At 49.7% G+C, this 25229-nt stretch overlaps 1 protein-coding gene and 1 pseudogene across 2 annotated transcripts; both read left to right on the forward strand.

Annotated features, from left to right (window-relative positions):
- Positions 1 to 2191: 2191 nt before the first annotated feature.
- LOC125536073 lies at positions 2192 to 25229 on the forward strand (annotated as a pseudogene).
- On the forward strand, positions 19440 to 22566 carry LOC125536957 (proline-rich receptor-like protein kinase PERK2). 2 transcript variants are annotated; one of them, XM_048700251.1, is made up of 3 exons: positions 19440 to 19784; positions 21114 to 21191; positions 22508 to 22560. In XM_048700251.1, exons 1-3 carry the CDS (start codon positions 19526 to 19528, stop codon positions 22519 to 22521), a joined length of 351 nt encoding a protein of 116 aa, XP_048556208.1. In that variant the 5' UTR covers positions 19440 to 19525; the 3' UTR covers positions 22522 to 22560. The 2 variants fall into 2 exon arrangements, 1 of the variants encoding a protein (XP_048556208.1); XR_007295381.1 differs by lacking the exon at positions 21114 to 21191 and having other exon boundaries at positions 22508 to 22566.

A 25229-nucleotide genomic window follows, 5' to 3' on the forward strand; every position in this document is an offset into this window, starting at 1 on the left:
ATGAGTTTTTATCGCCACTAGTTGTATCCCACAACTTAGTTTTGCCATTAGAAGTTACAACTGCTCAAAAATGCCAACGTTCGATAAGATAGTTACTCGAATATGCCATTAGATATCTTAAAAATTGACATCATTCCATTAGATGTTTGCTAAAAAACGCCACTAGACATCATTATTGTCAGGTCAAACCCATTGACTATGTTATATGAAAAAATACCCCTAAACCCACATGCCAGTTCTCTCTATCTCACAATGATAAGTGTGGGCCCAACTTGTCAAGAGTAAGCAAGCGAATAATTGTAGTGAGATAGAGGGAGAGCTGACATGTTGCTCCATAGGTATTTTGGTCATTATAACATGGCAAACGAGATTTGAGCTCATAGTAATGATATCTGGTGGCACTTTTGAGTATGCGCCCAACGAAGCGATGCCATTTTTGTGTAGTTGAAATTCCTAGAGTAGTGGTACATGAACGGTGGCATAGATGATATTTGATATATTGTATCTCTTCTCAAGGTTGTAGGAACTCCCAGTTACATGTGCCCTGGACTTCTTGCTGATATTCCATATGGCCCCTAGTCCGACATATGGTCGCTAGGAAAGTATGTTATTCAGTTGTATGTCATGCTCATGTCTCATTGTTCTCTTAGCTAAACATCTGCAAATTTCAGGATGCTGCATCTATGAGATGCCTGCGTTGAAGCATTCATTCAAAGCATTTGTAAGTAGCAATGTTGACATGACCTTTAAGTTACAGTTCCTTCTTTCTTTCCGGTAGAAAAAAAGAGAGTTACTGTTCCTTCTTGTAAGTTGTACCACGATGACGTTTCACCAGATGATGTTTTCCCTAAGAGGATATGTAGACATTGATAAACAAAACAAATAAGTCTGTTGTCGCTCTTCCACCGAATATATATTCGGGTGCCTTACCGAAAAAGGCTTTCACCCCGCTTTATATATAAAGCAAAGATCAACAACAACCCGATACAAACGCACTCCACCACAACACACACACCCAAGAAATGATATATAGACGTTGAGCACAGCAACTCGACCCCTAGCACTACAAGAGCAACCGGGGCTCCAACAATGAATATGCCACCGCGAAGATATGAAGCCACATATGACAAACCGTGGACTCCAAGACAGTCCCTTTAGGAAGGTTACGACACCAGAGTGCCGACACCGCCCGATCTGAGGATCAGGGTTTCCCCTGGAGCCACGCGACGGGCAATGAGAGCTGCGACGACAACTTCAAGAAGGGAACGAGCTACGCCGCCGCCAGTCTATCCGAAGATAGAGCAGGTTTTCACCCTGGCCAACACTCACCGTCACTGAACGCCACTCCCCGACAACCACGCCGCCCGTGGGGCCATGGCCATCGGCCAGCACCGAGCGACGGGCCGTCCCTTCAACGGAAATAGCACCCGAACAACGAGGAGACATATCGAAGGCTGACACAAGCCGCCAACGGACGAGCTGATGCCAAAATATGCCCGCCGCTGCCGCTGCCGACCTGCCAAGCTACTGTGGAGCCACCCATGGCCAGAGCCGCAACCACACCAAGCCACGGCCCAACCTGCGCCGCCTGGCGAGCTCCAACCGTCGGAGCCACAGGGCACGCACCTGCACGACCAGCCGCTGCTGCAAGGCACCACGGGGCCACCACCACGGCACGCTGCAACAGACCTGCATCACCGGCCTGCCACCATCCACCAACGGACCGGCGACGGGAGCGAGTAGTGCCAGACCCACCACCGGCGGAACCACCTACACCATATAGAGGCCACTAGCACGAGGAGACCAGGCGGCCTAGCCAGCACCACGCTAGCCAGGGCACACCACAGAACCTCGCCAGACAAGCCCGGCCGAGTAGCCTGTCTCCGGCCAGGCAGGATGGGATCAGCAACTCCACCCGCCGCCATCGAGAGCCGTCAGGCCTCCACCATGCGCATCCGCCCTGCCACCCACGCGGCCAGGATGGCCAGCACCGCCGCATCTCGTCGATGATGTGCACCCACCAGATCCGAGAAAAGGAGCCCAGATCCATCACCAAAATGGCCAGCCGCCGCTCCCCACGACAAGGAAGACAGAGAGGAGGGGGCCGCTGCTTCCTGGGGCAGTCGCCCCAGCACCACCGCGCCGCAGAAGAGGCCGGAGAGCCAAATTCTCCCCGCTGCGCAGCTCCGCGATGCACGCCTTGCCGTCCAGGGCCGGCCTCCGCGCGCGACCAGAGAGAGAGGCCTGCCGCCGCTGGCTGCCGCATGGGCTCTGCCCGATGGGTCGCCCGACGGTGGCGAGGAGGGTGAAGGTGGGAGCGGCGAAGGCTGCGTTAGGTTTCACCCGAGCTGCCCCCCTGAGAGCGTCGCGGTGGGGAAGCAGTGCTCAGTCATTTCATTTGGGTGCCTTGTATGCACTTGTAATGCATTAACTTGTATGAAATTCTTGTGAGCTATTCATGACATCTGAAACTTTTATCGTATATTTATATCATGCTATAGGGGACTGATCAAAAGCATGTTGCGAGCAGAAGTCTAGATCATAGACCGAGTGTGAGTCATTTTCATACATCGTATTTTTTTACTTTAATGAATAAACTCTTGTTTCTGCACTCATTTACGCATCTCACTGCCTCATACTGATTGTGATTTTCAGGCGGCAGATCTGCTAAACCATCCGCAACTTCAACCCTATGGCTTGAAAATCCAATCGAAATCAAGTCCTACATGCAGTATGTTCCCAACTATACTTCTTACCAGACATGAAGCACATAAGACCGCATGTTCTGATGATGAAGACAATTGCAAACCCCAATACACTAACAGCCATTCATTTAAATAATAGAGGATTGTGGAATTTGACAATGCCACTGCGATCCATGGAGGTCCTCAGTCTACCAAAATAGCAAAAGATTGTCCAGAATTGCTTCATCAACAGATGGGTAAGTTATCCGTCCAGGTCATGAAGGAAGTTGTCAAAGAAGTGATACATGATAAGTTATCCTCCAGAGGCCCAAACAACTGCTTATAGTAATTAGTTATATAAACTTTAAGGTAGACTCTTTCAAGCAAAGAGGGAGTGTTGGGATTAAAGTGAATGATGATGTAGGTCGCTACTTCCAAACACATAAAGGACTGAGGCAAGGATATCCGATGTCACCTATTCTATTCAACATAATGGTCGATATATTGACAATCTTGATAGGAAGGGCTAAGGAGGCGGGCCAGCTAGGTGGCCTCATCCCGCACTTAGTTTACGGAGGTGTATCCATCCTACAGTACGCTGATGATACTATCATCTTCATGGAGCATGACTTGGCAAAAGCATGAAACATGAAGCTGGTGTTATGCTTATTCGAACAATTGACCGGTTTAAAAATTATCTTCCACAAGAGCAAGTTGTTTTGTTTTGGAAGAGCTAATGATGACCAAGATGCATACAAACAATTGTTCGGGTGTGAATTGGGAGCTTTACCTTTCACGTATCTAGGTATACCAATTCACCATCGTAAGCTGACTAACAGAGAATGGATGTGCATTGAGGATCAATTTGAGAAGAAACTGAGCTGCTGGAAAGGCAAGCTGATGTCATACGGAGGCCGACTAATCCTTATTAATTCGGTCCTCATGAGTATGCCCATGTTTCACCTCTCCTTTTTTTAGGTTCCTGTTGGAGTTCGGAAGAGATTAGACTTTTATCGATCATGCTTCTTCTGGCAGAGTGATGAGCTGAAATGAAAGGGGCGTCTCCCCTAGCCATGTATCCTCCAAGAATCTCGTAGCCTGGAGTGATACGCTTACATTGGAACAGTACTGCAGTCTACTCCGCTCAATATTCAACAGCCCGGTCAGTTGTGCTGGAAACTCACTAAGAATGGAGAGTTTTCAGTTAAATCCATGTACTTGGATGTTATCAACTCTAGCGCGATTCCCCGAACGAAACATGTTTGGATAGTCAAAGTACCTTTGAAAATCAAAGTGTTTATGTGGTTTGTACATAAAGAAGTTATCTTAACTAAGGACAATTTGGCAAAACGCAATTGGATAGGTTCTACAAGATGTAGCTTTTGCGACCAACATGAATCAATCAAACATCTCTTTCTTGATTGCCCTCTGGCAAAAATTATGTGGCAGACGGTTCACATAGCTTTTAACATTACTTCTCTGAATTCTATCACCACGTTATTTGGAAGGTGGCTTGATGAGATTGATTTCGACATAGCGAGACACATTCGTGTAGGAGTATGTGCTTTATTATGGGCAGTATGGAACTACAGAAATGATTTGGTCTTTAACAGAACAACAAATATTCATTTTTTGCAGGATATCTTCTGAGCCACTGCGTTGATTCATATGTGGTCGCTACTCACTCCGACGGAGGCCAGGGAGCGTTTGGTTACTGGATCTACCCGATGGGAGATGGTAGCATGGGATATTTTCAACCGGTTTGGATGGCGGTCATGTAATAGGATAGGCGTTTAGTGTTCCTATATTTTTATGCCAGCCGGTTGCGGCTTTTCTATTACTATTTTGCTTTTCATGAGCTTTTTTTGTTTTGAGACTTGGAGACTTGTGTTGGACCTTTTGCTTAGTAATAATCAGGGTTGTATGCATTGTTCTTATGCAGAGGCTGGGGCGAACCCCCTTTTTGAAAAAAAACAAGGTCACCAGCACCTACTCCACGAAGGGCGTCCTCGACTCCTAGGAGATGGCTAGAACTTGCAAGAACATTCCATGCTAGAATAGCTCATAAAGAGGAGGTATGTAGTATTTGGCCATACAAAAGGTTAGAATCTTATACGCAGTAAAAACCATTAAAAACAAAGGAGACCTGTGTCTCTTTGTATTAGAGAATAAAAACATACACATGATTGATTTCCCTGAAAATAATACATGTATATCATAACAGGAATAAAAATAAACATGGAGAGGAAAGCAATGCAAGTAGTTGTAAAGTTAGTTATAGAGGAATTTAGCGCGAAGTGAAACTAACCACTCTCAAGAACGAGTCAGTATGCTTGATGGGCCCCTTGTCAAACGTCATGGATGGACCGAACTTGATTTTTAGAGAAAGAAAGGCTAAAAATGAGTTGTCGGAGTTGCAACTTGTAGTAATAAATTAGTCCTCCCCTCCACACACTTCCATGCAGCACTGCCAAGAGATGATTCGTCGCACACCAGCTGGAGCAAGGAAAGGCTTCAGAACCATGCTGATCTAGGGAAGCTGACATGCATGGACTATGTATAGCAAGCTATCATGCTGGATTACGCCCAGTGGAGAGTCGCCGGAAGGGCATGCCTAGAGCCCCCATTCGGTGTTGATACTGCGAGATAATAGGCCCAGTGCGGCTCTTGAGCCCTTTGTTTGTTGTTTTTACTCTCCTTTTTGCACAACTTTTGTGCCCATAATCACTTGAGCCACACTGTATTTCCCATTCCTTTCTCCTAAATCAATGAAGCCGGACAAACCAGGTCTTTAAAAAACAAGGGGATAGAACCTGAGTACACACACAAACATCGTTAGTTAACATCCAGCTATCGTTCATATTTCATTGCAGACACTAGCCAGTTGATATCACCAATCACGTAAGATCAACTCTAGCAGACCCCTTAAATCGCCCCGACCCGCAAAATAACCATTAGTTTATGGTTTTATCCAAAAAAAGTGACCTGAACATAAACCTTAAAGCATCCGACCCATAAAAAAATTTGAGGGGCGCGGTAAAATCCACCCTCCGACCCGCGAAAGCACAGCCCTTCCTCCCCTGCCCCGTAGGTGCTCTGTATCCCGTGAAAGTGGTTGGCGAGAGGGACATTTCAGCACGCACTCTCCCCACATCCCCTCCTGCAGTCGTCCGCTGCCTGTGATTCCGACCATTCTAGCCAGCGGAATTGCGCCGCTCACCCCAAATCCGACACGAGTCGAGCCACTGCGACGTCTCCGCCGCCCCGAATCGATCGCCTTGAGCCGCCGCCCACCCCAGAAGCTAGCCCCTGTTTCGTCGAACCGCCGCTGGCCCCGCCGCCCCGGTGAGTACTTTTCCTTCCTATTTTTAGCTTGGTCGTAGAAATCTCGTTGATGCGAGCTTAGATTCCGTTTTTATAGATGGATTTGAGCCCATGCGAGCAATTTTTGCTCGAGGATTCTTCCTCGTCCGACGACTGAGACGTGGAATCGATGCTCGAGCGCCATCGTCAGCAGATGGTCATGGTGGTCCTAGCCATGAAGGAGGTGGAGGATCGAAACCATAAAAGACAACGAGGTTTGACTGTCGGTCGTCTTTGCATCTCTCTCAACCGGTCTCTTGGGAATATGATGTTGATGCAAGACTACTTCGCGGACAATCCAACCTATCCGCCGCATCTCTTCCGGAGAAGGTACCAAATGCGTCGATCACTCGTCATAAAAATTGTGCAAGCTTGCGAGGCCAATTGTCAGTTTTTTACTCAAAGGAGAAACGCCACGGGCTTGTTGGGTTTTAGCGCCTACCAAAAAATCTCCGCAGTTATGCGTGTGATTACATACGGTATCCCGGATGACTATGCCAATGAGTATCTTCGCATTGGCGGAGATACTACAATTGAGTTAGTGCGTAGGTTTTCCAAAGTGATGATCCGCGTCTTTGGTCATGTGTATCTTCGTCCACCCACCAAGTAAGACACAATACAGTTGATGGCAACAAATGAGAAGCGAGGTTGTCCTGGCATCTTACGAAGCATTGATTGCATGCATTGGACTTGGAAACACTGCCCGAAGGCATGGCATGGGAAATTTTGTGGCAAGTCTCGTAAGGTAACAATTGTGCTAGAGTTCATAGCATCTGAGGATTTATGGATTTGGCATTGTTCTTTTGGTATGCCGGGTACTCTCAATGATATCAATGTGTTGCCACGGTCTCATTTGTTTGCTAGACTTGTTAGTGGTGATGCTCCTGCTAGCATTTCACGGTGCATGGGCACGATTACACAAAGGGTAATGTTATGGAATTGTCACGGCAGATGTCCTCGTTGAAAGGACTTAGTCGTGAGGCCAACGCATCTAGTTGGTATCTTGGGAGGGGTTGAGTGGGACGAGAGAAGCGAGGTTTTACCCAGGTTCGGCCCCTCACGGTGGAGGTAAAAGCCTACATCCTGCTTCATTGATATTGATGATGATGATCACGATTACACGGGTGCTCTAACTTGAGAGCTATAGACTTGTTTTTCTAACCCTAATCTGTCTAACTTGTGGAACTTCTCCCTCTTGGGGTGCCCTGCCCCTCCTTATATATGTTGAAGGGGAGGGTTACATGACTAGTCCTAGTAGGATTAGGATTATTCTATTACAAGTGGTGTCCTAGTCTTGCTTCCTTTGTAAGGGAATATTCCTTATACCTTTCATCTTAAGCCGGCCTACCATAATACGAGACGGCCTTCCTTGAACCGCACATTGGGCCACCGGGTCTTGTCGCTCCTATGACCCCCCTACCGGGTTACCAATGAGTCACCAGGCCCAGCTGGGTCATCAGTGAGTGGAGGGATCCGGACGGGTCACCAGTGAGTCGCCAAGTCCGGCCAGGTCATACATCCGGCCGGGTCATACCGCGGGGTATATCGCCTACATTAGCCCCCAGTTTAGCTTGGATTTATCCATGGTAAACTTATCCTACAAAATAAACACAAGAACAATTTTGACAAGTTGTGCTCTGGGTTAACAGTTCTTGTAAGCCGGTACTTGATCACCCTTAAGTCCTTGTTATTTCCTCCTTCTAGAAAATCCGGGTCAATAGACCAGCTTCATAATCAATTTGCTGGCATTGGCTTCTCACAGAAATATATTGTGAAGAATATTTGATTCAACTCCCAATACTTAACAAAAATATTGGTCTTGAAATACTCATCTGATTTTCAGCCGGCTTGAAGATGTAGAACATGCCGATTTATGATTACCACCATTGCCGGGTTATAAAAACTAATAATCCCGGGTCATGATTGTTGCCAACGCCGGTTCATGATTGTTGCCAACGCTGGTTCATGATTATTGATGACGTCGGGCTATGATTGTTGCAGACACTAGATCATAATGATTGGTGATGCCGGGTCAATCTGGTTTGCTCAAAACAGAGATTTCAAAAATAGTTGTCCCTTATATCCGTGTTACCTGTAGCTCCCAAGTCTTGAGCAGGACAAAGTGATGACTTAAGACTTGCTTCAATATAAATATTACTACTTTGAAGAAATCCATGTTACTCATCTTCAGTCACTAGTCAAAACTGAATATTCCACATATGTAGCCCCCAAGTGTCGGGTTGTCATGCTTGCCCCTAGGACTTGTAATTGTCTTATGCTCACAAAAACTTCAACCAGTGTAGCCCTCAAGGGCCAGGTCATTATGCCCTAATGAGCAGGGACTTTATAAATATGATCATGTAAACTTGAACAGCAATGTGTAGCCCCCAAGGGCCGGCTCAGTAAGATAATATTGAGCTGGGACTTTATATATAATTCATTGATAATAACATCATATGATGTAATCTCCACCATAGGGCTTGAACCCACGTCCATAAGGTTAAGAGCTTTGTACTCTACCAACTGAGTAGTGGATCTTTCAATATAATGAACTAAGGCTTGTGTACCTTGAATTTTTGACATGAGCAATTGGTAGCCCCCAAGGGCCGGCTCATTACAATGGGATGAGTCGGGTCTTCAATAAGTTGATAAAAAATGACTTTACATTAGCCCCCAAGTGCCATGGTGCATGCTGGCAGTGACATGGGACTTGCATATTTGACATGGGACTTGTAATCTCAATTTAAATAATGTAGCCCCCAAGTACCGGGTGGTAACCCTGCAGCGACTCGGGACTATTCCCTCCATTGTAAAAATAAATCATGTCCATTAATAAAATAATAACCATTGCGCTGAAGCGACTATGAAGACCTCCAACATAATATTGGCTATTGATAACCATAATAAAAATCCAGCCATGTTGGCTATTAAAGATTTGAATAATATAATCTGGTTTGGAAAACCGGTTCCTGTGATATTGAATCGTACTGGCGGTTTAGGATACCTATGTAGTAAGGGCGATAACCCAATTTTTAGAAGCCAAAACTTCCAAATGTTTATGATTGTCATATATGGCGACTTATCATCCAAAGTCAAGCCAGGTTAATCAAAACCACATATATGCTTCAGATATGAACAAAAAGTCTCAAGACAAACCCAAAATACTGTTTTCAAAAAACTTAAGCAAAATAGAAAGAAGAATTTTAGGCTTCTGATTCGAATATGATTAGTAAACTGGACCAAAGGGGTTAAGCTAGGATTCGAATACGATCATGTAGCCCCCAGTGGCTTTGGCGTTGCGCTGATCAAGAGGGTACCGACAGCTATGTTCTCTTTGGTTCGAATATGACCTATGTTTGAACAGGAAGCTCCCAAATGACCTTGAGAGGTTTTTAACGATCCTGATTCGAATACGATCCAAGTCGGACCCGAAAGGGGTTAAGCTATGATTCGAATACGATCAAGAAGCCCCCTAGTGAGTTTGGCATTGCGCCGATCAAGAGGGTACCGACAGCTATGTTCTCTTTAGTTCGAATATGACCTATGTTTGAACAGGAAGCCCCAAATGACCTATAAATGTGGCTATGAGCCGGATCAAAGGGTAATCATAGTTTAGCTCAATAAGCCAGAAGCCCCCAAGTGATATATTCCTGAGCTGTGCTCGCCGGGTGCCTATGTTTGAGTTGTGTTGTGCATCAAAATCTCTTTGGTCCCTGTAATATTTTTCTGAAAACACGAACTTGCGAGAGATGAATTCTTTTTAAACCGGAATTTCAAACCGGATATTTATAGCTTCAAAGCTTTGTGGGAGATAGGTTTACCTTGAGACAGATTGTAAACCGAAGCATCATTGTGGGCCGGAAATTTTCTGACGGCCTTTAAATTTTTACCAATATGGCAGTAGCCTCTAGGATCGGGTTATCTTCCCTCCAATGACCCGGGGTCTTGAATCTCACGATATTTGCTAATTCATGTCATCATAGCCCCCGAGTCTTAAGACTACTCGAGGAGTTGTCTTGAGATTCTCCATTTTTGACCGTGATATAAACCGGTATAAGTCATGCAATAGCTCAGTGTTATAATAATCCCTTTTGCAGTAGACAACTTGTCCTGCATTGGAGAAATTGCAAGCCAGAGTAATTGCTTTTTTTAAAGAAAGCAATATGTAATATATAAAATATACTGAATGGATTTCACCTGATATGTTAGGACAGGAAATATCCACCGCGGAGTTGGTGATCACCACGGCAAAGCTAAAAGTAATCACGGGCGAATCGGTCGCGGTAGCAGACAGATGAGTCAGCCTTCAATCACAAGCACGGTAAGCCGTGCGGATGAGCAAGTCAATCGCAAGCGCGGTAAGCCGGGCGAGTTAGCTGTGGCATTATAATTCGATGCGGACGGGCAGGTAATCGTAGGCGCAGTAAACCGCACGGACGGGAAAGTTGATGTAGACCGGGTCATAGGAGCGGCGACTTGCGCACGTCTGTTCATCGGGTAGTGTGGCTCGGACGAAAATATCACTGCAGAACGTTGCTAGTGCATGCTCCATACTTGCAGCATAACGCCTCATCTGTAATGAACAATTGTCCTGCGAAACAATACCATAGACCAGAGTAATTGTTCACATAAAAATTAATATGTGCTATTAAAACAGATGGGACGGATATCAGCTGATGTTTTGTCAGACGAACACGGACACAGCTCATCTGAATTAGGAGTACTAAATAGCACTAATTGATGCCCACGTTCTTGCCCTTTGACTGATGCGGCAGGTTGTGTTGTTTGATCAATCAGCAGTACTGGCCCACTTTGTTTCCTTTGGCCTCATCTTATCTTTTTCCTCTGTCAAAGAAGCATACGGGAGCAACCAACAGTTTGAGGCTACTATGACAAAGCTCCGAAACGGCCGACATACGTGCTTCATCTAGCACTTTCCATGTTCTAACAAAGTATTAGAAAACTTGCAGGCGTATGTGCTACTCCCGGCCTCCGCTCTGCTCTATCTGTACCATATATGCGCAAGCACAAACTAGCACTAGCTAGCAAACATGGGCGAGGGCGCACAGGCCACGAAAACAAGCTCGGTGAGGATTTGTCCGTGGTTGTAGAACTGGGCACCAGCGGCTTGACGTGGCCACTGGCGGCTCACAATGGAGTCATCCGGCTGGGCCGGCGCATAGCGGCGAGTTGGAGTCATCCGGCTGGGGTCTTGCAACGACCTCTACCTCTCCAGCTCACCTCACTTATGAGCCACGCCTGAGGCAGACACCCGTGAGAGGCGACCCGCAGGCCGGCGGCGACTTGGAGCGGTGTAGTCACGGCGCCGGCAGGTCGGCATGGCTGCGGGTGTGGTGTCCCCTGGCGAGGCAGAGCGAGGCAGGTTGGAGGAGTGCGGGCGGCGGCTCGCGAGCAGAGGCGACTTGATGTCGCAGAGACGGCACGTAGCTCACGGTGCGGCTTGACGGCTGCCGCGAGGCAAATCCATGGTGGCGGTTTAGCTCAGACCAACCCGCAACAGTGAGGAGGAGGCAATTCAAGGTCATTACAGGGAGCACACACCCGGCGAGAAAAAGTACGGGTCAAGATCACGGCCGCGGGGCGACTCGATCTTTGAACTGCAGTTAGGCCTTGGGCGACTTAGAAGCAGAGACGAGGTCGCTGAATTCGTAGGCCACTCGGAGGCGGGGTTTTAAGTTTCTACAGAAAACCGGCTCAAGGCCCTGGATGGCGGCTCAAAGACCTACTCCGGCGAGGGCGGTGTGTGGCCAAGGCCGGGGGCGGCTCTGTGCCATAGGAACGAGGCGGACTGGCCGTGGCTCAGATTGAAAACAGAAATGAACCCGGAGTCCCCCTTCAAGTCGTACTTATACTGACGAAGCAACGAGGCGGAGGCGATGGCGATTCAGGGGAGAAGGCCCAATGGCGACTCGGACGGGAAGCGAGGCACGACGGTGACTCAGACAAGAGGCCATGGTGGTCGTTTCGATCTGATTACGCTGGGCGGAGTTGATCCGACGCGGCGGTTTAGCGTATCCAGAATTAGAGGTTTGTCCCGATGGCAAGTGAGGCCGCGGGAGCTAGAAACTTGAGGCTCGGAGGCGACGACCCACAGCGGCGGCTCAGAAGTGATGCCAGCAAGGAAGACGGCGGGCCGGCCATTAGGTCCATGAAGGCGACTCGGTGCGCGGCGATTCATAGAGCGAGTGATGCTGCCGTAAGATTGCTCGGCCGAGGCGACTCAATGATGGAGCTCCTGGAGGTGGTGGTGTGAGGCGGCGCTGAAACAGCCACGGAAGCCAGCGCCGGCGGAAGGCGAAGGCGAAGCCCATCAGCTCAAGGCTGTACTAGTTGACAACCGGCCAAGTAATTTGAGGCCTGCCTGGAACTGAAAAAGGCTTCGGAGACACAACAAGGAGAGGCGGCTCAAGGTGATGGTGGTGAACGATGAGGCCGGGCACAATTTGGTGGTGACTCACCGTAGAAGAGGCAACTCGACGACAGCTTGGAGTAGGCGGCAGCAGGTCGGTTTGACTCGGACGGAGCAACGACAGATCGACCACGGTGGGTCAACCACGGCGGGTTAAGGCGAAGTGAGGGCGGCGACTCACGGCGGCCGCGACGCATGGCAGAAGTGCTAGACTGTATATACGTAGTTATCTGTATACATCATGTATTGTACCTCTTGGTACTTCTATATATATGAGATAGCCACACTCGTTTAGAGTGTCGTGCAGTTTTCCAAAACATATCATTTTACATGATATCAGTTTAGGTTACATGTCTTCCGCTGCATACGCCGCCGCCGCCGCAGCGCCGGCCTCTGTCTTGCCCTTCCTCGCCTCTCGCCCGCTTGCGACGGTGTGGCAGGCCCAGTCCCCCGAAGCCGTTCTTTCTGGCTCCCTGATTGGATCTGAGGTGATGGACGATCTACCTCCATCGACCTTCTACGGTGGTTCGATCAATCCCGACGTTCCGTCGGCCTACGGCGGTCCTGCGCCCGCTAATCTAGCTGCGTACGCTGTCCCGCAGTACAGCGCCCCATCGGCACCTGCGTATGGTGTCCCGCCCATGTACGGGGCTCCTCCGGCTGTACCGATCCAGGGCATGCAGCCCCGATTGGGTGCCCCTGCAGCGCCACTCCAGGGTGCACCTCCGTTACTGGCTCCCCGATCAAGTGCTCCTGCAGCGCCCCATGGTGCAGCGCCACTCCAGGGTACTATGGTGCAGCGCCGCCGCCGTCATCCGCGTGGCCCGCATTTTCCTTCGGAACGCTGCCTCCGCAACAGTATACGGCGCCCGCGCCACCGCTGTCCTATGGAGCTGTGTCTACCACGCCCTACGGGGGGCCTGCCGCACCTCCGTATGGTGCGCATACTGCTGCTCCGCCTGGCGCCTACTCGTCGCAGATGTACGATGGTGCCGTGCCCGCGTCACATCCGTTTGTTCACACGGATCATGCCATGGCGTCGTCGCCCTTCTACTTCTCACATCTAATCCCGGTGAAACTTTCGCCGGACAATTATTTGCCGTGGCGTGCTCAGGTGTTACCTCTCCTTCGAAGCCGCTACTTGGAGGGACATGTGGATGGATCCTTCCCGTGCCCGCCGCCATATCATCCCACATATCACACGTGGGTGGCTCAGGATCAGGCCATCCTCTCCGCCATCCAGTCTTCGCTCACTCCGAGCGTCTCGTCGCTGGTTATTTTGCCGCCACGTCTCGCGATGCATGGGCGGCGCTACACACCAGTTTCGCCTCTCAGTCTCAGGCGAGTGCTCATTCTATACGCACCGAGTTGGGCGAGACTAAGCTCCGCGACCTCAGCATCACGGACTACTTCAACAAGATGACCGGCTTCGCTGACACACTGGCCTCAATCGGGCAGCCGCTTCTTCCCGAGGACTTCACCACTCATGTTCTTAACGGACTTGACGACGACTATGATAATCTCATTGAGAATGTTCACGGTCGCGACGCTCCCCTTCAGCCTCGTGAGCTCTATGCGCACCTCCTCGGTCGCGAACAGCGCATCAAGGCGCGCCGTGCCTCCCCGAGCTTCGCCTCTGCCAACGCCGCGACCCGCGGTAAATCGCAGAAGCCATTCCCGCCTGGTGGCAAGCAGGCATCCTCGTCTCAGCAGGCTCCGCGGTCTGCTCAGCCGCCATCCATCACTGGCGGTGCCCGCCCCGTCGCCAGCTGCCCATGCTGTGGCACTCTGCAGGCCTGCCAACTTTGTGGCCTTGAGCGTCACATCGCCTCTCGCTGTCATCGCCGCTACAAGAAGGACTTCCTTGGCCTTGGCAACAACGGCAAAGGGAATGAGAAGCAGGCCGCTGCTGCAGTGACATGTCATGAGCACGGGCACACCCCGTCCTACTCAATTGATCCGACATGGTACATGGACACGGGTGCTACCAACCACCTAACGAGCGAGATGGGGAAACTCTCCACTCAGGAGACATACCGAGGTCATGATCAGGTTCACACCGCCAGTGGAGCAGGTATGCGCATCTCACATGTTGGTCAGGCCTCACTTCTTGCACACAACTCGAGAAAATTGCATCTTTCCAATGTTCTTAGAGTTCCTTCTGCTACACGTAGTTTGTTGTCTGTTCCTCAACTTACACGTGATAATAATGTCCTTGCTGAATTTCATCCGTTTCGTTTCTTTATCAAGGATCGGGACACGAGGGACGTTCTACTTAGCGGTCGTCTGCGCCATGGTCTATACGCGCTTGATACGCCACGCCTACTTCCTACACCGAGTCCTCTCCAAGCCTTCAGTGGTGTTCGTGTGTCGCCTACGCACTGGCATGCGCGCCTTGGTCATCCTGTTGCTCCGATAGTTCGTCATGTTCTGCATCGTCATGAGCTTCCAGTTGTGTCCAATAAAATTGCTGAAACTATCTGTGATGCCTGTCAGCAAGGCAAGAGTCACCAACTTCCGTTTTTAGAGTCGAGTCGTCTTGTCAAGCACCCTCTTGAGCTTATTTTTTCTGATGTGTGTGGTCATGCTCAAACATCTGTTAGTGGCCACAATTACTATGTTAGTTTTATTGATGCTTATAGTCGGTTTACCTGGCTTTATCTTATTAAACGCAAGTCTGGTGTGTTTGATGTTTTTATCCAGTTTCAAGCGCATGTTGAGCGTCTCCTTAAGCATAAGATTATTCATGTTCAGTCTGACTGGGGGGGGGGATATCACAACCTCAATTCATTCTTTAATAAGCTTGGGATCTCGCACGTGTGTCTTGTCCTCATACACATCAGCAGAATGGTACCGCTGAACGTAAGCATCGTCATCTCGTAGAGACTGGCCTTACCCTACTGGCTCATGCCTCCGTTCCATTTCGGTTTTGGAGTGATGCTTTTTCAACAGCTTGTTTCTTGATAAATAGGCTTCCCACACGACTTCTGAAAATGAAAACTCCTCTTGAACTCCTGCTCAATGAACTCCCAGATTACACTTTTCTAAAAGTCTTTGGATGTGCTTGCTGGCCTCACCTTCGTCCATACAACAAATGCAAGCTAGAGTTTCGGTCAAAACTGTGTGTTTTCTCGGGTATAGTTCTCTCCACAAAGGGTACAAGTGCCTTCATGTTCCCACTAATCGAGTTTATATATCTCGTGATGTCGTGTTTGATGAGAGTGTATTTCCTTTCCATGCACTTCCGGACAACTCTACTACTCCGACACCACCTATGCACTCCACCACACCTTCGCCTGATCAATTTGTAGATGTTGTACATGCTCCTATGCTACTTCCTAACCATGCTGCAGGTATTGGACGTGGTGCCCGGCTCGAGCTCCTTACTGATCAAGTGTCGGATGACGATCACGGAGGAGATGTTGATCGTGTGCATGGGCCATGCATATCGGGTCAAACCCATCAACCCGACCCTGCCCTGCCCGGCGCCCTTGCCCCGCCTGGTACGGGTGGGCATGCTGCGCCCGCCGCACCACGGGTGGGCCTGCCTGGTATGGCCGCACATGCTGCGGCCCCGCCAGCACCACGGGTGGCCAGTCCGCCTGGCCCGATGGTCCCCACGCGCGAGACCACTACGCCTGGCTCGCCCGGCCCAATGGTCCCCACGCGCGCGACCGTTCCACCTGGCTCGCCTGGCCCGGTGGTCTCCCCGCGAGCGACCGCTTCGCTCGGCCCGGTGGCGGCTGTCCCGGCTCCCAGTGAGCCGTTTCCGCCCAGCCCGACGCCGCTTGGAAACTCTCCGTCTGGCTCCGCGTCGCCAGCTTCTGCAGGCTCGACGTCGCCTCTGTCGACTGAGTTGAGCCAGGTCTCATCAGCTCTGCCTGCAGTTGTTACGCTCCGCCCCCGCACACGCAGTCAGAATGGAGTTTTTCGCCCAAAGGAGCGCACAGACGGAACTATTGCGTGGCTTGCCGCTTGTGTTGCTCATGCTACTGCTGACCCTATAGCTGAGCCACGTCATTTTGAGGCTGCTCTCGGGATTCCTCACTGGCGAGCTGCGATGGAACAGGAGTTTCAGGCGTTATTAAAAAATCATACCTGGCAACTTGTTCCCCCTGTTTCTGGTGTTAATATCATTGACTCCAAGTGGGTCTTCAAGGTTAAGAGACATGCTGACGGTTCCATTGAACGCTACAAGGCACGGTTAGTAGCAAAGGGTTTTAAACAAAGATATGGTCTTGATTATGAGGACACGTTCAGTCCAGTTATCAAACCTTGCTGCTCTCTCTGGCTGTTACTCGAGGATGGTTTCTTCGTCAGCTTGATGTGCAGAATGCCTTCCTCCATGGTGTTCTTGAGGAGGAGGTCTATATGCGCCAGCCCCCAGGTTTCGTTGACCCTGCACATCCTCAGCATCTCTGTCGTCTTGTCAAGGCGTTGTACGGACTAAAACAGGCTCCTCGTGCATGGCATGCGCGTCTTGGCTCAGTTCTTCGGGCTCTTGGGTTTGTTCCCTCCACAGCTGACACCTCTTTGTTTCTCCTTCAGCGTCCTGAGGTTACGATGTATCTTCTGGTCTATGTTGATGATATCATATTGATCAGTTCCTACGATGTTGCTGCTGATCGTCTTGTGACTGCACTCAGTGATGATTTTGCTGTCAAGGACTTAGGTGCTCTGCACTATTTCCTTGGTCTGGAGGTCTCGCGATCATCTGATGGGTTGACTCTTACTCAGAAGAAGTATTCTCTGGACTTGCTGCGGCGCGCGGGTATGTTGAAGTGTAAACCTGTTGCCACTCCGATGTCTGCGACTGATCGGTTGTCTGCCTTTGATGGAGACCCTCTCTCTCCTACTGATGCTACTGAGTACCGCAGTCTCGTTGGAGGTCTGCAATACCTCACTATCACCAGGCCGGATGTCTCCTATGCAGTTAACCATGTGTGTCAGTATCTTCATGCACCCACGACGTCTCATTGGTCAGCAGTGAAGCGTATTCTTCGCTATGTCCGTCTCACTGCCTCGTATGGGTTGCTCCTTCAGCCTGCACCATCTTGTGAGCTTTCGGCCTTCTCAGATGCGGATTGGGTTGGCAGTCCTGATGATAGGCGATCCACGGGGGGATATGCGGTCTTCTTTGGACCTAACTTGATCGCCTGGAATGCTCGCAAGCAAGCTACAGTGTCTTGCAGCAGTACTAAAGCCGAGTACAAGGCGGTTGGCGATGCCACAGCGGAGCTCATATGGGTACAGTCCTTATTACGAGAATTGAGAGTCTCTACAGCTCAGCCTCCAGTCCTTTGGTGTGATAACATAGGAGCCACATACCTTTCATCTAATCCTATATTTCATGCTCGGACGAAACACATCGAAGTTGATTATCACTTTGTTCGGGAACGTGTTGCACAGAAGCTACTTCGTATCAAGTTCATCTCTTCCAAGGATCAACTTGCTGACATCTTCACGAAGCCTCTTCCACAGCCGCAGTTTGTAGGTTGTAGGCGCAATCTTAACTTGCTTTGTACTTCAGGCCATAGTTAAGATTGAGGGAGGGTGTTAGACTGTATATACGTAGTTATCTGTATACATCATGTATTGTACCTCTTGATACTTCTATATATATGAGATAGCCACACCCGTTTAGGGTGTCGTGCAGTTTTCCAAAACATATCATTTTACAAGAAGATGACAAGGGCGCGGATGCTGGCGGTAAGCCGGCGCGCGCGGAGGCGGTTCGTCTGGAACGGCGATTTGGTATTGCAGCTTACGGCAGAAGGAGACACCCGAGGTGGGGTTCAGGCGGCGGTTCGCGGGTTGCCCTCGGCCAGGGCGGTTCAACAGCAGCAAGGCGGAGCGGCATAGCAGGAGGAGCGGCATAGCAGAAGGAGGAGCGGCCGGGCGGCTCAGCAGGACAGGTTTGTTCCTAATTAACTGGTATATCAATTTTTTTCAATGCCTCCACGTGAGTACTAAACCGGCCACCAGTACCTAGTACTGGTTCTGATCTGATATTTGGATGTAGCGCATGGTAACAGCAGCAAGGCAGCAGCCTCGTGATTTGAAGTGAATCCACCTATGTCAACTGCTGTGCATCCAAATTTCACACGCACCAGCTCTTGTACCAAAACGGCAATAAAATAGCGGAGTCGGTCTCCGTCTCGCTGGATCGTAATACTGGCTGTTTTGATGGAAATCAACCCTCCTCAAACAGGCGGACAAACATGCCGCGTGCGGCAACACGCACGGAACCCTAGCTTCTTGTGATCTCAAACCTTGTACTGCCAGCTTCAAAGTTAATCATGCTCTCGACCACCAAACAATGAACCTGCCGGATCTTCCTAAACTGACAAAATTTGCGAGCCCATTGATCCCTAGATGAAAAGTGACGCCCGGATATTTAAGCTACAGTGAACCTCTGCTAATGATGCCATGTCACCTCGATTTTTGTTGCTAATCTCGTGTTAGTTTAAAAACCGATTCAAATTCAAATTTAAGAATATGGCAAACAACAAAAGTTTTTAAAAAGTCAAAACTAAAATGTTCTTATTCTCACAAATAATTCACAAGATATATTGGTGGAGAAAACAAGTTTTCATAAAATGTTTAAATGCACTAAACTAATCAAATTAGTAGCTATAACCAATAATCAAATGCTTTTTGTAATATATAAAATATTAAACTAATTTATTTGGGAGCCCAAGTTATTGTGGCATTAGCATAAGTAGTAACTATTTTAGAAACAAATTATATATTTTACAAAACTAAAATAAATAGAAAATAAAATAAAACGGTAAAAAGGAAAAGTAAAACAAAAACAAAAAAAAGAACGAAGAGAGACCCCCCCTCCCCTGGGCCCTTCGGCCCAACAGGGCTACCATGCCACCCCACAGCCCGGCCCACTCCTCCCCTTCCCCCGCTTCCCTGGCCTATACACCACACCCGACCGAACCCTATCCCCCTCTCCCTCCAGATCCGCTCCCCCACGACCCCCACTCTCTCCCTCGTCTCTCCCTTCCCACTCGCCTGGATCGGGGAGGAGCCTGATCCCATGCCTCCGCCACAGGCGCCCATCCCCGGCGCGGCCCCAGCCGCGCCGCCCGTCGCCACCGCCCGCCTCTCCGACTCCTCCCGCACATTGCCCGCCCCCTTGACACGAGCTGGATCGGGGGCTCGACCCCGCGGCACCCCGAGCCCCGAAGCCGCACCGTCGCCGCCTCGTCCCTCCACTGCTTCGCTGGAGCCGCCCACCGTCATCGTCGCCTCGTCGTCCTCCTCCCCGAGCACGCCTCGCTCAACTACAGGGCTATGTGAGCCCCCCTTCCATTCCCCTGTTCTTCCCTGGCGGATCCGCCGCCGCGTCCACACTCGCCGCTCGTGCTGCTCCCGCTCCCTGCCTCGCCCCCCGCGACGACCGCGTCGCGCGCCCGTCTTCCTTGGCCACGCCACACCACACGGCAACATTGCTCGCCTCGCTCCCGCACCGGTTTGCTGCTGCTCCGCATCGCCGCGCCCGACCACCATCCCGTGTCCCGCCTCGCGCGCACGCGCACGCTTTCCCGCGCTCGCGCTCACCACGGCTCCCGCACCTCCCCACGCCCTACTGCGTCCCCCGCCGGCCTCCGCCCGACCATGCCCGCATCGCCCGCTGCTCCCGACGGCCTTTGTCGGGCGTGAGCGCTCGCGCCCTCCTGCTATCCCGCCTAACCTCGCCAGGCCTCGCCCGCCGTCCTCATCCCGCAGCCCCTCGCGCACGCCCCCGCGCCACCACCTCCAGCCTCACCGCACGCCCAGCTCGCCCCGCGTGGCCTCGCTTACCATCGCGCCCCAGCTCCGCCCAGCTCTGGCTTCGCTGGCCGTGCGTGGCCCGCGGCCTCCGCCGGCCACCCCGCTGCACCCGGCAGTCGTGACGCCGCCCGGGTCCGTCCTCTCGGGCACATGCCCGTCAGGGCGCCCGCAACCGCGCCGAGGGCCCGCTTCCCCTTTGCCCGCTAAGGCCACATGGACCCATGAAAGCTGGACCCCGCCCCCTGTGACAATGGCTGGTGGGCCAAGCCCCTGAGAACGTTTAAAAAAGGAATTAAATAATAATAATAATAATAATTAACTCAATTAATTTTGATTAATTAAACTAAACAACTAATTAAGCTAATTAATCGTGATTAGTTAGTCTAGTCAATGACGAACGGGACCCACACGTCAGTTTGACCTATGAACCCTGTTGACTGTTGACGTCATGATGACGTCAGCAAACACTATTCTGGATAATGTTGAATTAAAATAATTAAATAAATGCTAAAGTTAATTTAAATCTTTTAAAATCAATATAAAATAAACCATAGCTCAGATGGAAAAACTTTGTTCATGAAAGTTGCTCAGAACAATGAGACGTATCCGGATACGCAGCCCGTTCGTCCGCCATGCATCCCTAGCATAGCAAACATGTAACATCCCCCCTCTGAATCATCTGTCTAAAAACATAAAACACCGGGAGTACTTTCCTCGATGTTTCCCCCCTTCGCTGATATCACCTCCTACAGTGTTAGGGAACACCTAGCACCGCTCATTGTCATGTCATGCATCGTTATGCATCTGTTTGCATTGTATTCATTGTTTCTTCCCCTTCTTCTCTCCGGTAGACTATGAGACTGACACCGCTGCTGGTGCCCCAATCGACTACGCTGTTGACGACCCCTCTTTCTTGCCAGAGCAACCAGGCAAGCTCCCCCCCTTGATCACCAAATATTGCCTATTCTTATCTCTACTGCTTGCATTAGAGTAGTGTAGTATGTTACCGCTTTCCGTTAACCCTATCCTGATGCATAGCATGTGATTGTTGCTACAGTTATTGAACCTTACCTACAATCCTAAATACTTAGTATAGGATGCTAGTTTACAATCAGTGGCCCTTCATTCTTGTCTGTCTGCCATGCTATACTATCAGGCCGTGATCACTCGGGAGATGATCTCGGGTATATAATTATATATTATATATGATACTTGTGGTGACTAAAGTCGGGTCGGCTCGTAGAGTACCCGCGAGTGATTCACGGATTGGGTCCAAAAGGACGTTTGTCCCGACGGCCTATGAGTGGATCCTTGTGGCGGAGCGACAGGGTAGGTTGAGACCACCTAGGAGAGAGGTGGGCCTGGCCCTGGTCGATGTCCGCGGTTATTTCAACACAACACGCTTAACAAGATCTTGGTATTTGATCTGAGTCTGACCACTGGCCTATACGCACTAACAAACTACGTGGGAACAATTATGGGCACTCGACGTCATGGTATCAAGCGAAGCCTTCGTGACGTCAGTGACTGAGCAGCGCGCGCCGGGTTGGACTGGTACGCCTACTCTTGTATAAGGGAGGCTAGGTCTGCTCGCTGGCCGCGTATGCAACGTGTAGGTGTGCAATGGGCAATGGGCCCAGACCCCTGCGCCATAGGATTTAGAACGGCGTGTTGACCCCTCTGTTGTGCCTAGATAGGGCCGCGACGTGCTGATCTTCCGAGGCCGGGCATGACCTAGAAAAGTGTGTCTGGACAAAGGGGGTCGAGCATGTTGGGAAATGTGGTGCATCCCTGCAGGGAAGTTGATCTATTCGAATAGTCGTGTCCCTCGGTAAAAGGACGACCCGGAGTTGTACCTTGACCATATGACAACTAGAACCGGATACTTAATAAAACACACCCTTCCAAGTGCCAGATACAACCGGTGATCGCTCTCTCACAGGGCGGCAAGGGGAGGATCACCAGGTAGGATTATGCTATGCGATGTTACTTGGTGAACTTACCATCTACTCTCTTCTTCTGCTGCAAGATGGAGGTTACCAGGAGCATAGACTTCGATAGGACTAGCTATCCCCCTCTTATTCCGGCTTTCTGCAGTTCGGTCCACATATGCTACCCATGTTTCATTTGATACCAATGCATACATATGTAGTGTACCTCCTTGCTTGCGAGTACTTTGGATGAGAACTCACAGTTGCTTTGCTCCCCCTTTTTCTCTCTTTCTATACCCGATTGCTGCGACCAGACGATGGAGTCTAGGAGCCAGACGCCATTGTCGATGACGACTGCTACTACTCGGGAGGTGCCTACTACTACGTGCAGGCCGATGACGACGACCAGGAGTAGTTTAGGAGCATCCCAGGCAGGAGGCCTTCGCCTCTTTCGATCTGTATCCCAGTTTGTGCTAGCCTTCTTAAGGCAAACTTGTTTAACTTATGTCTCTACTCAGATATTATTTCTTCCGCTAACTCGTCTATGATCGAGCTCTTGTATTCGAACCCTTGAGGCCCCTGGCTTGTAATATGATGCTCGTATGACTTATTTTATTTGTAGAGTTGTGTTGTGATATATTCCCGTGAGTGTCTAATCTTGATCGTACACGTTTGCGTTTATGATTAGTGTACGGTCAAATTGGGGGCGTCACATGAAATCCCTCCAAGAACTCAACACCACCGTGCGCAGGCCACATGGTGGGCGCCAACTGTCGTGGAATTGTCACGGCAGATGTCCTCGTTGAAAGGACTTAGTCGTGAGGCCAACGCATCTAGTTCGTAGCTTGAGAGGGGTTGAGTGGGACGAGAGACGCGAGGTTTTACCCAGGTTCGGCCCCTCACGGTGGAGTAAAAGCCTACATCCTGCTTCATTGATATTGATGACGATGATCACGATTACACGGGTGCTCTAACTCAAGAGCTATAGACTTGTTTTTCTAACCCTAATTTGTCTAACTTGTGGAATTTCTCCCTCTTGGGGTGCCCTGCCCCTCCTTATTTATGTTGAAGGGGCGGGTTACATGACTAGTCCTAGTAGGATTAGGATTATTCTATTACAAGTGGAGTTCTAGTCTTGCTTCCTTTGTAAGGGAATATTCCTTATGCCTATCATCTTAAGCCGGCCTACCATAATATGGGTTGGCCTTCCTTGAACCGCCCGTTGGGCCAACGGGTCTTGTCGCTCCTCTGACCCGCCTGCCGGGTTACCAATGAGTCACCAGGCCCAGCCGGGTCATCAGTGAGTGGAGAGATCCGGATGGGTCACCAGTGAGTCGCCAAGTCCGGCCGGGTCATAGATCTGGCCGGGTCATACCGTGGGGTATATCCCCGACAGGTACTATCTTGCAAATGGTATTTACCCCTCTTGCTGTATATTAGTGAAGAGCATCAAAAAGCCCAAAACTAGTATTGAATTTGCAAAGGAGCAAGAGGCTATCCGAAAAGATATAGAAAGATCCTTCGGGGTTTTGCAAACTAGATTTGCCATTGTTCGTGGTCCTGCTCATTTTTGGGACAAGAAAACCCTGAGCAACATCATGACATGTTGTGTGATTCTTCACAACATGATCATCAAAGATGAGAGGGACTTGAATTTAGAGTTCTTCTACGACAATGTCGGTAGTCGTGTGAAGCCAGCTAGAGATCAACCCTGACCGCATACGAGCATTCCTTTAGACATACCAACAGATTTAAGATGTAGACACCCATCATCAGCTCCAGGAGGATCTCATTGGGCACCATTGATAGAGGCATGGCCAAAGGCATTGAGCACAGTTGGCAAAGGCATCAGCCAATTTTACATTCATTTCATTTAATTCATGTGTGATCGGTATCATTGTTGTATTCGGAACAATTTTTGTATTAAATTGTTAGTTTTATTTGCTGACTTGAATAATCATTGTAATTTGGATACGTAATATTCACATTTTATATTATTTGAATTCATATTACTGTCATATGTGAGATATGTGTTAATTCTGGAAACCACGCGTTTTGCGGGCTCGCGCGGGCTGCGGCCGAATAGAACCCGCGTAGCGGAACCGAATATTCTGTTTTACAGTTCCACTATGCGGGTTCTGTTCGGTCGCATCCCGCGCGAGCCCGCAAAATGCATTTTCCGCAAACTGTAAACACGCGATACGGGTCGATGATTCAAAGGGTCTACTAGAGTTGCTCTAATCAATTCTTCATCACAAATATTTCACCAAGCTTTAGTCCCACAAAAGGAAGTGCCATTTTATCGCCCCTTGCTGAAAATCCAACATCTCATCCAAAGTTTGAAGACTTCCTTTCGTAGGAAGTTCATGTGTGAAGCATTATATGTAGTGGATGTGTGACGCATTGTGTGTGCTTCGATCAAATATTATGCATTAACCTTTTCTTGTTTTGATACCAGCAACCTCCCACATCAAGGGCTTCGGTGGACCAGACAAGACAAGCTACGCGGCAAGCATCACTTTCCCCATGCATGTTCAATGCTCATGAGAAGAGGCGAGTCGCCGACATTCGTGCTAGATTGAAGTCTCCAGATATTTCAGCTAAGGCACCTCCAATCGACATAATTGTTGAATTCCCACTGGCATCCTCTAAAGATCTATTGCTTCCCATCATGAATCTCTTGCCACCATCTATCACCGACCAATCGATCACCAAGGACAAATGCACTTTCTAGGTGCTCCGGAGCGACAGCGAAAGCCACACGAACACTCATGATCCGAAATTGCTCAGTGCCGACAATAATTCACTTGAAAGTCATGCGATTGGAGGCATAAGAGGTTCGACACGACGTCATACAGGCAGAGAGCTGAGGCTCTCGAGGGCTTGCTTGAGTTTAGTTCCTGGTTACTCCAACATGAGAGATTTCAGGAGCTGGGGGTCTTGCTAAAGCCTTTTGGGCCCGGGAAGGCGTCTCCTAAGGAAAACAAACGGGGTTATAAGGAGAGGCCTCCAAAGGAAAACATAAGCCCACACTAA

Source organism: Triticum urartu, chromosome 2 (genome assembly GCF_003073215.2).
Source record: "Triticum urartu cultivar G1812 chromosome 2, Tu2.1, whole genome shotgun sequence".
NCBI lineage: Eukaryota > Viridiplantae > Streptophyta > Magnoliopsida > Poales > Poaceae > Triticum > Triticum urartu.

Coding starts and splice junctions, on each gene's coding strand:
- LOC125536957 (XM_048700251.1), top strand. CDS start 19,526: ATGCCTCCGCCACAGGCGCCCATCCCCGGCGCGGCCCCAGCCGCGCCG. Junction 19,785..21,113: donor TCGCTCAACTACAGGGCTAT/GTGAGCCCCCCT, acceptor TCTCTCCGGTAG/ACTATGAGACTGACACCGCT.